General features: G+C 38.1%; 1 protein-coding gene across 1 annotated transcript in view; it reads right to left on the reverse strand.

The window, feature by feature from the left end:
- The window catches only part of adarb2.L (adenosine deaminase, RNA-specific, B2 (inactive) L homeolog), a 415,479-nt gene that overhangs the window by 30,576 nt on the left and 372,596 nt on the right, over positions 1–12,307 (reverse strand). The window contains exons 5-7 of the mRNA XM_041565811.1: positions 8,219–8,387; positions 5,741–5,892; positions 2,342–2,510 (exon numbers count right to left, since the gene is read on the reverse strand). Coding sequence (XP_041421745.1) covers positions 2,342–2,510; positions 5,741–5,892; positions 8,219–8,387 — 490 coding nt within the window. The remainder of the gene's footprint in view (positions 1–2,341; positions 2,511–5,740; positions 5,893–8,218; positions 8,388–12,307) is intronic.

A 12,307-nucleotide genomic window follows, 5' to 3' on the forward strand; every position in this document is an offset into this window, starting at 1 on the left:
AAATAATTAAGTGGCGTTTAAAGGCTTAAACAAGTTTGAGACCTGTTATAAAGAATGCTTGGGACCTGGGGTTTTCTGGAAAATGGATCTTTCCATAATTTGGATCTTCATACCTAGAAAATCATGTAAATAAATCCAATAACCTGTTTTTGCTAGATGTGTAGGTCCTTATTCAGGCTAAATTTCAACATAATTTGACTTGAAGGGGCAGTATACGCCCTTTCTCAACATCAGTGCAATGAATAGGGCTTAAACATACTTTTTCCTTATTGTTTTAATGACAAAAATTCTATGTTTTTTTGTTATTTTGGTTTCTTGAGCTAAACAGGGCAAACATGGAATTTAAATTAACTCCATGTTTGGTCCTTGCGAGGTAGATAATTAGATTAACATTATACAACCAAATTTATTCTCCTATCTTTGTGACTGTTCTGTTAACAGACATTCATTATGCAGGGTGATCACCTATGCACTGGGAATTGGATTATCTACTTTGTAAAAACCAAACATGGAGTAGCTTCAGTTTCATTGTTTAGCTCAAGAAAAAACAAAAAGATTTTTCATAGGCAAAAATTATGCTGAGCATAACCCCAATCTATTGCACTCATGTTAAACAAGGTTAGTATGTTGCATCTTTAAGTAAATTGAAGCCATCATTTAGGTGTGTCTGTGGATGATGCATGTGTCCTGTACCCTGTATGGCATAAAAATACATTTATAGATTGTGACAGCTTTGCAGGAAACACTCAAGCCCAGTCACTAACCTGTGGTCAAAAGAACTGGGAACTGGTACAGTCAGTCCATGGTGGGCAGAACACTTACTGTGCTATTTTGTGTTTTATGTACAAGCTCTTGAAAAGAAAAAGAGAGGAGTATAAAAAAAAGTTGACCCTTCTAGTTCTCTAATGGGCAGTTAGGAAAATCAAAACGCTGACTCTGAAAGCTATTTGCAGCCCTTTGCTGCGATGTGTGTTTGGGACCAAGGCACCGCTTGCAGTCAAGTGTGCAGTTCTAATTATTGGACCATGTGCTTTTGTCATCAATAGAACTCAAGGGATGAGCCTATGGGAGTTATGAACAGCTGCAACACTTCCATGAAATATGAGAACTAGTGGGGGGAGGCTATAGGGATCCATGTATTGGCCTATAAAAGCAAGCAAGCAGAACATTTGATTTAAAGAAAAATCGCCTTTCCATTTTTTTAAACAAAATACGAGTTTTTAGATCAAGTCAGAGTCTTCAAGTGTTCAAATTCCATTAAAAGGGGCACTTAACTGTCATTATTTATTTCCCTTTGCAGATATATAATGTAAATGTTTATTTGAATATATAGTTATTTTCATCATGCTTCTCACCCCCCCCCCCAGTTGCTATGAAAGTGGTGTAGGTATGGGACTTGTTATCCAGAAACCCTTTATATAGAAAAGCTCTGAATTATGTGATGGCCATAGAGTACATTTTGACCAAATAATTCAGTTTTTTTTAAAAAAAATGTCCTTTTTCTCTGTAGCAATAAAACATTGTACATGATCCCAACTAAGATAAAATAAATCCTTATTGGAAGAGAAACAATCCTATTGGGTTTAATTAATGTGTAAATGATTTTTAGAAGACTTAAGGTATGGAGATCCAAATAACAGAAAGGCTCCTTATCCAGAAAGCCCCAGGTCTTAAGCATTCTGGATAACAGGTCCCATACTTGTATGTAGTTTGCATTTATAGCCTTGCCTAAGACTGGCTGGATGACCACAGCCTTCCCTCCAGTTTTCTATTGCATTATATTCTCCTTACAATACTCTATTGGGTATAGTCTTACAACTCGGATCAATATCAAGAGGAAAAATGGTTGGAAAGGCAGTTCTACACTACTCTCTACATACTTTACATACTTTACTTACTCTGTATGAGTATAAGGTTTATATGGAGTAATTTTACAGTAGGAACATTTTATGCACAATTGTTGACATGAAGGTGCCCCATGATGTTGTAGGCAATGACAAGTAGAGAGTCGTTTTTAGTAGGGTGTGATCTATCATAACACTTGTCACTCTTCTCTGGCATCCTTGGCAACTTGATATCATAGAGGGAATGGTTGGTGTCAGTAAATTATAAACAGGTGGACCTGAGAAATGAGATGGTACTCTTGAGACTTTTGAACCAAAGTTGAAACACCCTACAAACAATTTCCATGATCAACATAATACCTAAACCAGAAACATTCAAAGGGTTCCACAAAAGATTTTAATTTTCCAAACTGATACAAAAACTCTTGTTATGGTTTCTGCAGATGAACATGGAAACTTTCTTATATGATGACTCCATTGTTTAGATAAAACCGTACCGTGTTATTTTGTCCGTGCATGACATTGTGACAAGGTGCTCTCCAGATAACACTCCGTCCCATGTTTGTTCCGCTGCCCTGGATCGAACTGGTATGGTTCCTTCTCCAGACTCTATCTTTGTTCGTAGATGTCCTCGAAAATTTCTCACTATGTGTTTAAACCGATTCACTGCAAAGTCAAGGGAAATGAAATTGTGATATTTATTGTCAGGATGATCATCTCCACCATCATACTTTCCTAACATAATGTTTTGGAACCTATACGTACCAAGTTTCCTTGTTTGATTTGGAAATCATGGGTGTGCCTGTTAGGGCTGTTTTAAAAAATTCACCAAATTTTTTATTTACATTTTAATCATTTTACTCAGCATAACTAGGCCCCTAAATGCCATCCATCAATTTTCTCTAACTGATGCAGAAACAAAAGTACAGAATGCTTACTTCAGGGTGTGCAAATTCCTGGTGGCCCGGCCTAGTGACAAGCAATTAAGCTTAGAGTCCAACTGGGAATCAGGTACAAAAGAATTACATGCAAAAAGTATTTTGTGTTTCTAATGCAAATCAATACATGTCATGTTATAAACTGGCCCCAGTGTCGTTTTAGATGCATACAGTAGCACTTCTGTACATACACTGACACACAGAAGGGTTGTTTTATGGTTTTGGTCTTAATGTTTAGAACAACAGAGGAACCAGCAATCTGTGCAAGAATTAACTTTCCGCACCCTTCTTTTTGACAAAATACGTGCCATACACAGTATAGGTATGGGACCTGTTATCCAGAATACTTGGGACCTGGGGTTTTCCAGATAAGGGTCTTTCTATAATTTGGATATTCATACCATAAGTCTACTAGAAAATCATGTAAACATTAAATGAAGCCAATAGGATTGTTTAGCCTCCAATAAGGATTAATTATATCTTAGTTGGGATCAAGCACAAGTACTGTTTTATTAATAAAGAGAAAAAGGAAATTAATTAAAAAAATTTTGATTTGGAGAAAATTTCGTCTATGAAAGACGGCCTTTCCACAGTTTGTATATTTCTGGATAATGGGTTTATGGATAACGGATTCCATACCTCTATTTAATAATTGACTAGCTACAACAAGTAATGACTACTTTACTACTCAACATTCAGTATTTAGACAACACAAAGGTCAATATTTTGCCAAATTGTAGTTGTATGACCAACTCCAGTAGACTGAAAATACAGCCTTGTTGTGATAGCTGGGTCTGTTCTGCTTTGAAGCAGATCACCAGTTCCCAAATGTAGTCCACCATTAAGATCTACTATTTACAAAGACCATCTTAGCCCCCTTTGACCAACAATAACAGCACAAAAAGTACGAACTAATCCCTTGCATTTTTAAAGAAATTTAACCATCTTTAACAAGTGCCAGTCACAAAAGAGCAAATAGGATAATACTGAGGCTCTTGTAAACTTCATGACTTCAAAAACCCTGCTTGTTCTGTACAGTAGATGAAAATGTCATCTGCTATTGAACTGCACAAAGTCCTCAGCTTTAATGGGGCAAATTGTTTTCATGGCATTGTTTGAAGGACCTGTAAGTACTTCTCCAAATAACACTTGATTATAAGTGTAAGAATAAAATGAGTCATCAAAACTATGGAAGCCAAGGATAATTTTTGACCATTTGTATTGTAATTACTGTATCGAATCAATGTCTAAACACAATGTTCTCAGTGTAGTAGATGAAATGACAAAGAAACCTACAGCTATATTATAATAAGTCTTCGTTTTTCTCCTGCTTTCAGCTGCTGACTCTAAAATGATGTTGATGTTTGATGTTACTCTGACCTGAGAACAAATAAGAGTCATTAAAATGGCTCCCATTTCAGAACATCTTTCCATTCTCCAGAGACAGCAAGAGGTAGTGTCAAAGTTAATGTTACATGTCCCTGATGCAATATTGTAGGGCATCTGTATGAATGCAATTGCCTTAGACCAGTGGATAATAAGCAACATGTTGCTCACCAACCCCTTGGATGTTGCTCTCAGTGGCCTCAAATCAGGTGTTTCATTTGGAAATCTGGGCTTGGAGGCAAGTTTTGGTTTCATAAAAATCAGGTCTACAGCAAAATAGAACTTCCTGTAGGCATCTAGTCCACAAAGAGGCTACCAAATAGCCAATCACAGCCCTTATTTGGCATCCCCAGGGACGTTTTTTATGCTTGTGTTGCTCCCAAACTCTTTTTACACTTGAATGTGGCTTATAGGTAGAAAAGGTTGGGGACCCCTGCCTTAGACTGTCTTTCTACGTGGTGGTTAGCCTCTGAAAAAAACCTAAATTCTTAAACTTTCCCCGTTTAGAAGGCACAGGAAGCTATATATTTGTATATTTGACCTATGGGGAATCTTTCTGGTCTATCATGGCCACTTTTTTCTAGTGTAGAGGACTCCCCTTCTTCAAATTTCTATGTATTAAACAATCCATTGGCACCTAGGGTGGGATTGAGTAGTGTGGAAATGGAAATGGAAGAACAGAACATGGTCAACTGGATGCAAATGATTCATACTAAATTCAATTACTTTAGCATTTTATAATATTGCCTATGATGCAAAGTTTGGTGTACACCACCCATAAACTATAGGAGCATGGTGCTACTGTACAATGAAATGTTAGATATATATATATAGATATAGACTGCATGAAGCAGTCTCTCTCCAGCCATATAATAATGGAACTGAAGGATACTCCACTTCAAATAAGGAACACGAAGATATAGTCCCTTGATTTCAATTGGTATACGTGTACAGGTATAGGTCCTCTTATCCAGAATGCTTGGGCCCTAGGGTTTTCTTGATAAATGGTCTTTCCATAATTTGGGTCTCCGTATCTTAACTCTACTTAAAAATAATTTAAAACTTAATTAAACCCATTAGCATGGTTCTGCCTCCAATAAGGATTAATTATATCTTAGTTGGGATAAAGCACAAGCTACTGTTTTATTTATTATTATTATTATTATTATTATAAGGTACTGTTTTTAATTATTAATTGAGTCTATTGAAGATGACCTTCCTGTTCTAGATAACGGGATTCTGGATAAAGGATCCTATACCTGTATATTTATGTACAGTAAAAGAAACATGATTTTCATTCTATTTGATTGGATGCAGTTAGTTGGGTGACCTCAACCAAGTTATAAGTTATAAGTTTACTCCTTACAGTTAAGTCAAAACATGGAAATATTTGGATCTTTATTTTGAAGCAGGTTTATCTAACAAAAAAAACAAGGTGTGTGTTTCCAATTTTCACGTCTCCTTCTTATGATAACTTTATCTCAAAGAAAACCAGAAACAACTTGTAGAATAACTGAATCTGCATAAGACCGGTGCTAAAAAGAAGGAAGAAATTAGAATTGTTCAGCTTACGATCAGAGGTGATTTCGTATGGTGAGTTCAGCCGGGCGTCGCCACACGGTGATGTGCTGACGTACAAATGGAACATGATATTTTCTCTCAGCCGGTAGCCTCCCTCTTTTAATCGAATGAAAATAGAATGTTCCCAGTCTGTTCTCTGTTTGCTGTAAAGAGATAAGACCATTGGCTCTACTAGTACATGGGGAGGTGAATATTGTATGCCCCAGTTTGTATTCTTTAATTACAGCTTTTTACTATAAAACCCATCAGCATTAAGAACTGAGTCACTTACTGAATGTAGAATGACAATACAATAAATTTGTTAGGGAGGTACAATAAGTCTAAATTGCTTTTCACAGTTATCTGTTGAACACAAATCAAAATTTGGAACATTGGAGATCAGTTTTTTTTTTTTAAAGCAAATGAGACTTTATGCTGTTAGATTTTCAGGGAATGTGAATAGGAGAATTAATTAAAGTAGGTCTCAGATATGAAAGCCAAAGCAGAGAATGATAAATATTTATCCCAGATGTTAACACCCAAAAACCAAGGGTAACTCTGCTGCATGGATTAATCCCATGGGAACTTAAGGCTGAAATAGGGCTATTAAAGCTTTTCTTCTTATCCTGGAAATATCATAAGATGAATATATTTTTATTTTTCTCCTTAGATTCTATGATGGCCTTACTAGCTCAACTTGTATTGTTAGACAGCCATTGTCTATTGATTCTTTAGCTTGCTGGTCTATCACTTCCTTTAGCCTATATCTCATAGAAAATCCCAAATTTACTGGGTGAAATATCGTGTTGAGCACAGATATATTCTGCCAATACTTCTCTGTGCTTCTTAAAGAGGAGGCGTTTTGTCTGTTTCGTGTTCTGTTTATGAAACATGCAATTTTTAAGGGGGGGGGGGGCTTTAGATAAACATTATTGGATCATGTGAAAAGTCAGAAACATTTCCATAAGGGAAAGGTGATTTTTGTTTTGGGAGGCTACATAGATTCCATTAAAATATCCCAGGGCCAGTTCAGGTTATAATACTCCCAAGGGCAAGATAAATACAGTTAATTTCATGTAAAATACCATCCAGAACACCTTGCAGGATAAATGTAGTGCCAGATTCATGTATAAAACCCCAGAACACATGGCAATATAAATTTGGTGCCGATTTCATACATACTGGAATTGTAAGGTAAAGTGCCATTTCCATATATAATACACAAAAGCTGTGAATATCTTGTAAATTATATCCTTATAAACGGTGAGTAGTGATGTCATCAGTTATAAACGGTGAGTAGTGATGTAATTTCTGTCACATGACTCACTAAAATTTGTGTATTATAATTAATAAAGTACCCCCAGTTGTAAAATATGAGGATATTATAAGTTACCTCGGAGTTCCATGACCTGTATAAAAACACTCGGCCTTCGGCCTCGTGTTTTTATATGGTCATGAAACTTCTCGGTAACTTATAATATCCTTATATTTTACAAGAGGGGGTACTTTATTCACTATATATTACCCCCAGAACACATAGTAGAATTTTACCCCAGGACCAATAGCAAAATAAATGTAGTGCCAGCTTCATTTTTAATGTCCCCAGAATGCAAGGATAAATATATTCAACATTTCATGCATAATAATCCCAGGAGACATATCAGGATAAAGACAGTGCCATCTTCTTGTACTATACCTCCATCTTGTTAGTTGCAGAAGCATCATTTGTCTTAGCCTCCCCAAGCCTTCATTAAATTCACCCGTGAACACTTCCAAAAAAGTCAAGCAGCTTGCATTTATTAGAAATGTGCCTGACTTCTGAAATGATCTAGTAACTTTACTTTAGAGGCAATAAAAGCATTTCACGGAATGGTTCATCTCTGGCTGCATAGTACAAAGCCTAACAGGGAAGCCACCTTGGAAGTATTGATGATGGTCCCTATGAAAGCTGGGTAAATAAGATTTCACTTATTTCATTTACATGAGGTCATTATATCAGCGGGTGATTCTCGGTTTGGGTACATTTTACCAGGTTCTGTCCAGAAAGCACAGTGTGTGGAATATTCCTAACTTAGTAAACTCTTTTTTTTAAACAGAATGATAAAACACAAGGACATTCAAATCCGATGCAAGTGCAAATAGCCCGAATTGCATCACCGTGGGAGACGGCAAATCTCGTTTCCTATCAGGCATTTAGCTTGAGTCAGTTTGACTATAAGTTTTACATGAATTATGTAAACAAATATCTGAAAGTGTCCCTTGACTTGTGCTAATCTAATTCTCTATGAAAGAAAATATGCTTCCATGAACCGAGCATCTGAAGATGAAAGTGTGCTAAATTGCTTTGCCTTCCGTAGTATATTGGCCACTCAGCAGCACAGAACTAATAAACAGCTTCATAAAAGAACTCTGGATCAGACATCTAGGGGACAGATTCGTCCCACTGCAGATCGCATAACGTATTCCAGCCATCAACAGATTTCAATTTACCTTAGATGGAGCTCCAGCTGTGTGTAAAGGAAGTGAAGAAAGGCTCTTCGTACTACGATCTCTGCATGGCAGTCGTTGATCACAAGCCCTTGGTCATTAAGGTACTCTCCATTAATGCATTTGGTGCCAGAGGATAAGGCGATTACCTGTGCTTGCCTTAGGTCCAGACCTGTGAGCAGAACAAAATGTATTTGAAAGTCACATGGGCAGATATCTATCCTAGAGTATATATTCTGGCCTTGGTGGAGCAGAACTGCATTAAGTGGTTCTAAACATGGGCTACTGGTAAAATTCCCTTGAATTTGTAACTGGCTGTGTGCTCCAAAATTTTTAGTAAGTATATTTGAATCACAGAAAAATTGGGAATTTCCTGAGTCAGACCTCTGCGACTTAACCACTGTATTTAAATCTATTCTGAGTTGACATCCTACATTTTTGGGGGGGGCTGAACCCTGGGAGCAGAACCTTTGGACATAAAAACAAAATAAAAGTGACTGCCACGTCAAGGCAAATGAATATTTCCTATATTTCTGGCATTACTGGATTTCGAAAAACCCCTAATCTTGAAGTGGATGAATAAAGGTTTCAGATGCTGGAATATTACAGTCTTTATGGTGCAACAAAACATTGTCAATTGTCCAAGTCAGCAATCATCTGTTAGTAAGGAATCAAAGATTAGCTTTTATTGCTCTAATACTGAATTAGGAATGCTGAAAGCAAAAACAATAAATTTAATGAATTGGTTTACTGGACTGGCCTTGTTACTATTTAACCATGTCTGTATAGAGGATTCCATGGCTGTCAATCTGCTTTTGATCTAAACATACATACGAATCTTTACTTTAGCTTTGGACAGGTCTGCCGGAACCCCTCTAGGACCTGAAGATTTACTCGTGTTTTAGGCCCATGCAACACTATTGTAGAAAAAGGCATACATGACACTGCCCACGGCTTTCCCTACACCAACACTTTCAGCATTCAAGTTCTGGCTGTATATACTCCTGCCCTCTCTGGTAACATTATTGATAGGAAAGTCAGACATGGGTATATAAATAATGACGACATGCAATTTGGATTGGGTATAGGTTGTTTCCGGGCAGGTTAGTGTTGACTATTTGTCAACCTGTGCGTCACTAATCCATTTGTCCGATGAGTTCGCCATATTAGTGGATGTTTACCCATCCCAATTCTTGGCCAATTTACGATGATACGAAATTATGATGTATAGTGAAAGATCAGATTATACAGGTATGGGATCTGTTATCCAGAACGCTTCGGACCTGGGGTTTCCTGGATAACAGATTTTTCTATCATTTGGATCATCATACCTTACATCTACTAGAAAATAATTTAAACATTAAATAAACCCAATAGGTTGGATTTGCTTCCAATAAGGATTAATTATATTGGATCAAGTACAAGCTACTGTTTTATTATTACAGAGAAAAATGAAAAATTTAAAAAAAAATGGATGATTTGGATAAAATGGAGTCTATTGGAGATGGCCTTTCTGTAATTTGGAGCTTCTGGATAAGGGGTTTCAGGATAACAGATCCCATACCTGTAATATGGATTTATAGACACCCAACAGGAGTGGACTGAATCAGTGGGTTGATGTGCTACTTGCCCGCTGGGATTTTCAGAAGGCTGATCATTGAGGCCATTGCAGGGGTCAATAAACTATCAAGCTGGTATGGAGGGGCTGAATACGGAGCTAATATTGGAAGTGCATAGACAACTTCATGTACTTTAAAAAAAAGGCCTTACGTGTACAGCCACTGGAAAGAATTGGGTTGTTATGCTAAATTATACAGCTGCAAGTACAGAGCATTAGTCAGCGCACTTGCACATTTTATATCTACTTTAAACAGTATTGCTAATTATTAGATAAAAAGGCCCTGACAAAGTTTCCTTGTTCAATCAATAACTACATCCTTGGAGCGCACATTCTATACGAGGCAATAAACATCTCCGGCTTGGCTGAAAAACGAGCAGGTTGTTTATGGCCTGCTCACGCTACTGCTGATGGTTACAGGGCCCTTATAAATGTACCTATCGCTGGAAGTGGTTCATAAAATGTGAAAATCAGTTTTAGTCCTTTTTCTACTTTACTTGGCAGGGAGAACTCCGATAAATCACATTTCCGGTCCAACCTTTGGTACCAGGCTCTAATACAGAGAGAATGAAATTAACGGGACGAACAAACAAGATTAGAATGTGTGTAATTCCCAGAGTTCTATTAAAAGCAGCAGACACGGCTACTACACTCCATTATCAGTTCTGAAGAGGATGCTTGTTTGTCTAGAATGGAACGCTGGCTTGACAGAAGTGTGTTCCTTGGTATTATTCCATTGCATAAATGCATTTCAATAGTAATATTTAATGCTGCATTGTTATGCCATTGTTTCATCTCACAATCCCAGGTGTTTATGTTACATGGGAAACTGGCACAGGGGATTCAGCCAAGCAGGAAAGTTGCTGGTGCGGAGCCTCGTCATGGCCATAGGAGTCTGAAACACTCGGGCTACTCTATCTCATTGTATTACAATGCAACTTGGACCTGCTGCAGAACTTAAAGGGAAATGGTCACCGACATCACATCAGCAGCTGAAAATGAAGAATTGTGTTTCTTTCTCAGTGGGATTTGTTTTAAAGAAAATGTTTGGACTTCCTATTGGAAGAGATGTGGTTGAAAAGGGCACAATATTGTGTATATTTCACCAATATTAGACTAGTAAACTCCAGGGAAAGTGTTTCTGCAGCAAATAAGGCTGTATTTATTTGCCAGCTCGGGAAAAACTGTCAGATGGTGTCGCAGCGTTCATCCAACACGACACGACTGTCGGATGCAGATGCTGCGTCTGCATCTGACAGTTGTGTCGAGTCTGATGAACTTTGCTGTTGCTTACGTCTTTACCATCACATCCCACTTGACGCCTGCGGTTTGGCGCATTGCGTCAGATCCGCCGTAAACTTGTGGAAATCACCCATGTAGTTGTACCCAAAAAGTGGTGTGAGACAACACCTCATTGACCCTGGAGACCCTGGAGTTGGAGGAGGGTGAGTTGTGGGTTGTGGACACCTCCATGTGCAGGAAGGAGGTGTGTGTGTGTTTGTGTATATATATTTTCTCTCTTCTCTACAGGGGAGCTTGGCACCCCCATATTGCAGGGATAACAGCTTGGAATAGCGCTAAATGCCACTGATGCCCAAGAGAGGGATATGCCGGCATTTTCCGATGGTACGTCACCTACTACAAGGCCGACATGTGACACAGTTTCCAGCTGTTAAGATCCCTCCTCGGGGTAAGGATCTCTGCACTTTAATGCTACCACTCTGTTATGAGGGCAATTTGTTTCTACTATTAGAGTAATTGTAACCACAGTGTACAAGGTTGCGATTTTGTATTCACTATGGGGCCGATTCATGAAGCTCGAGTGAAGGATTCGAATTAAAAAAACTTCGAATTTCGAAGTGTTTTTTGGGCTACTTCGACCATCGAATGGGCTACTTCGACCTTCGACTACGACTACGAATCGAACGATTCGAACTAAAAATCGTTCGACTATTCGACCATTCGATAGTCGAAGTACTGTCTCTTTAAAAAAAACTTCGACCCCCTACTTCGGCAGCTAAAAGCTACCGAAGTCAATGTTAGCCTATGGGGAAGGTCCCCATAGGCTTGCCTGAGTTTTTTTGATCGAAGAATATTCCTTCGATCGTTGGATTAAAATCCTTCGAATCGTTCGATTCGAAGGATTTAATCGTTCGATCGAAGGAATAATCCTTCGATCGTTCGATCGTAGGATTTGTGCTAAATCCTTCGACTTCGATATTCGAAGTCGAAGGATTTTAGTTCCTAGTCGGATATCGAGGGTTAATTAACCCTCGATATTCGACCCTTCATGCATCTGCCCCTTTGTGTTTTATAATCACTTATATCACCTAGCATTGCGGGTTAAGTCAGATGACAGCTTTTCCCATGCACAGAGGTTTACAGTTAAACTTGCACTATGTGTTTACTAGATGTGTTTACACCCTATGATGACATCGCATCCTACTTTGGAGCCATTTTTGGGTTTAAAAGGG

This window comes from Xenopus laevis, chromosome 6L (assembly GCF_017654675.1).
Source record: "Xenopus laevis strain J_2021 chromosome 6L, Xenopus_laevis_v10.1, whole genome shotgun sequence".
NCBI lineage: Eukaryota > Metazoa > Chordata > Amphibia > Anura > Pipidae > Xenopus > Xenopus laevis.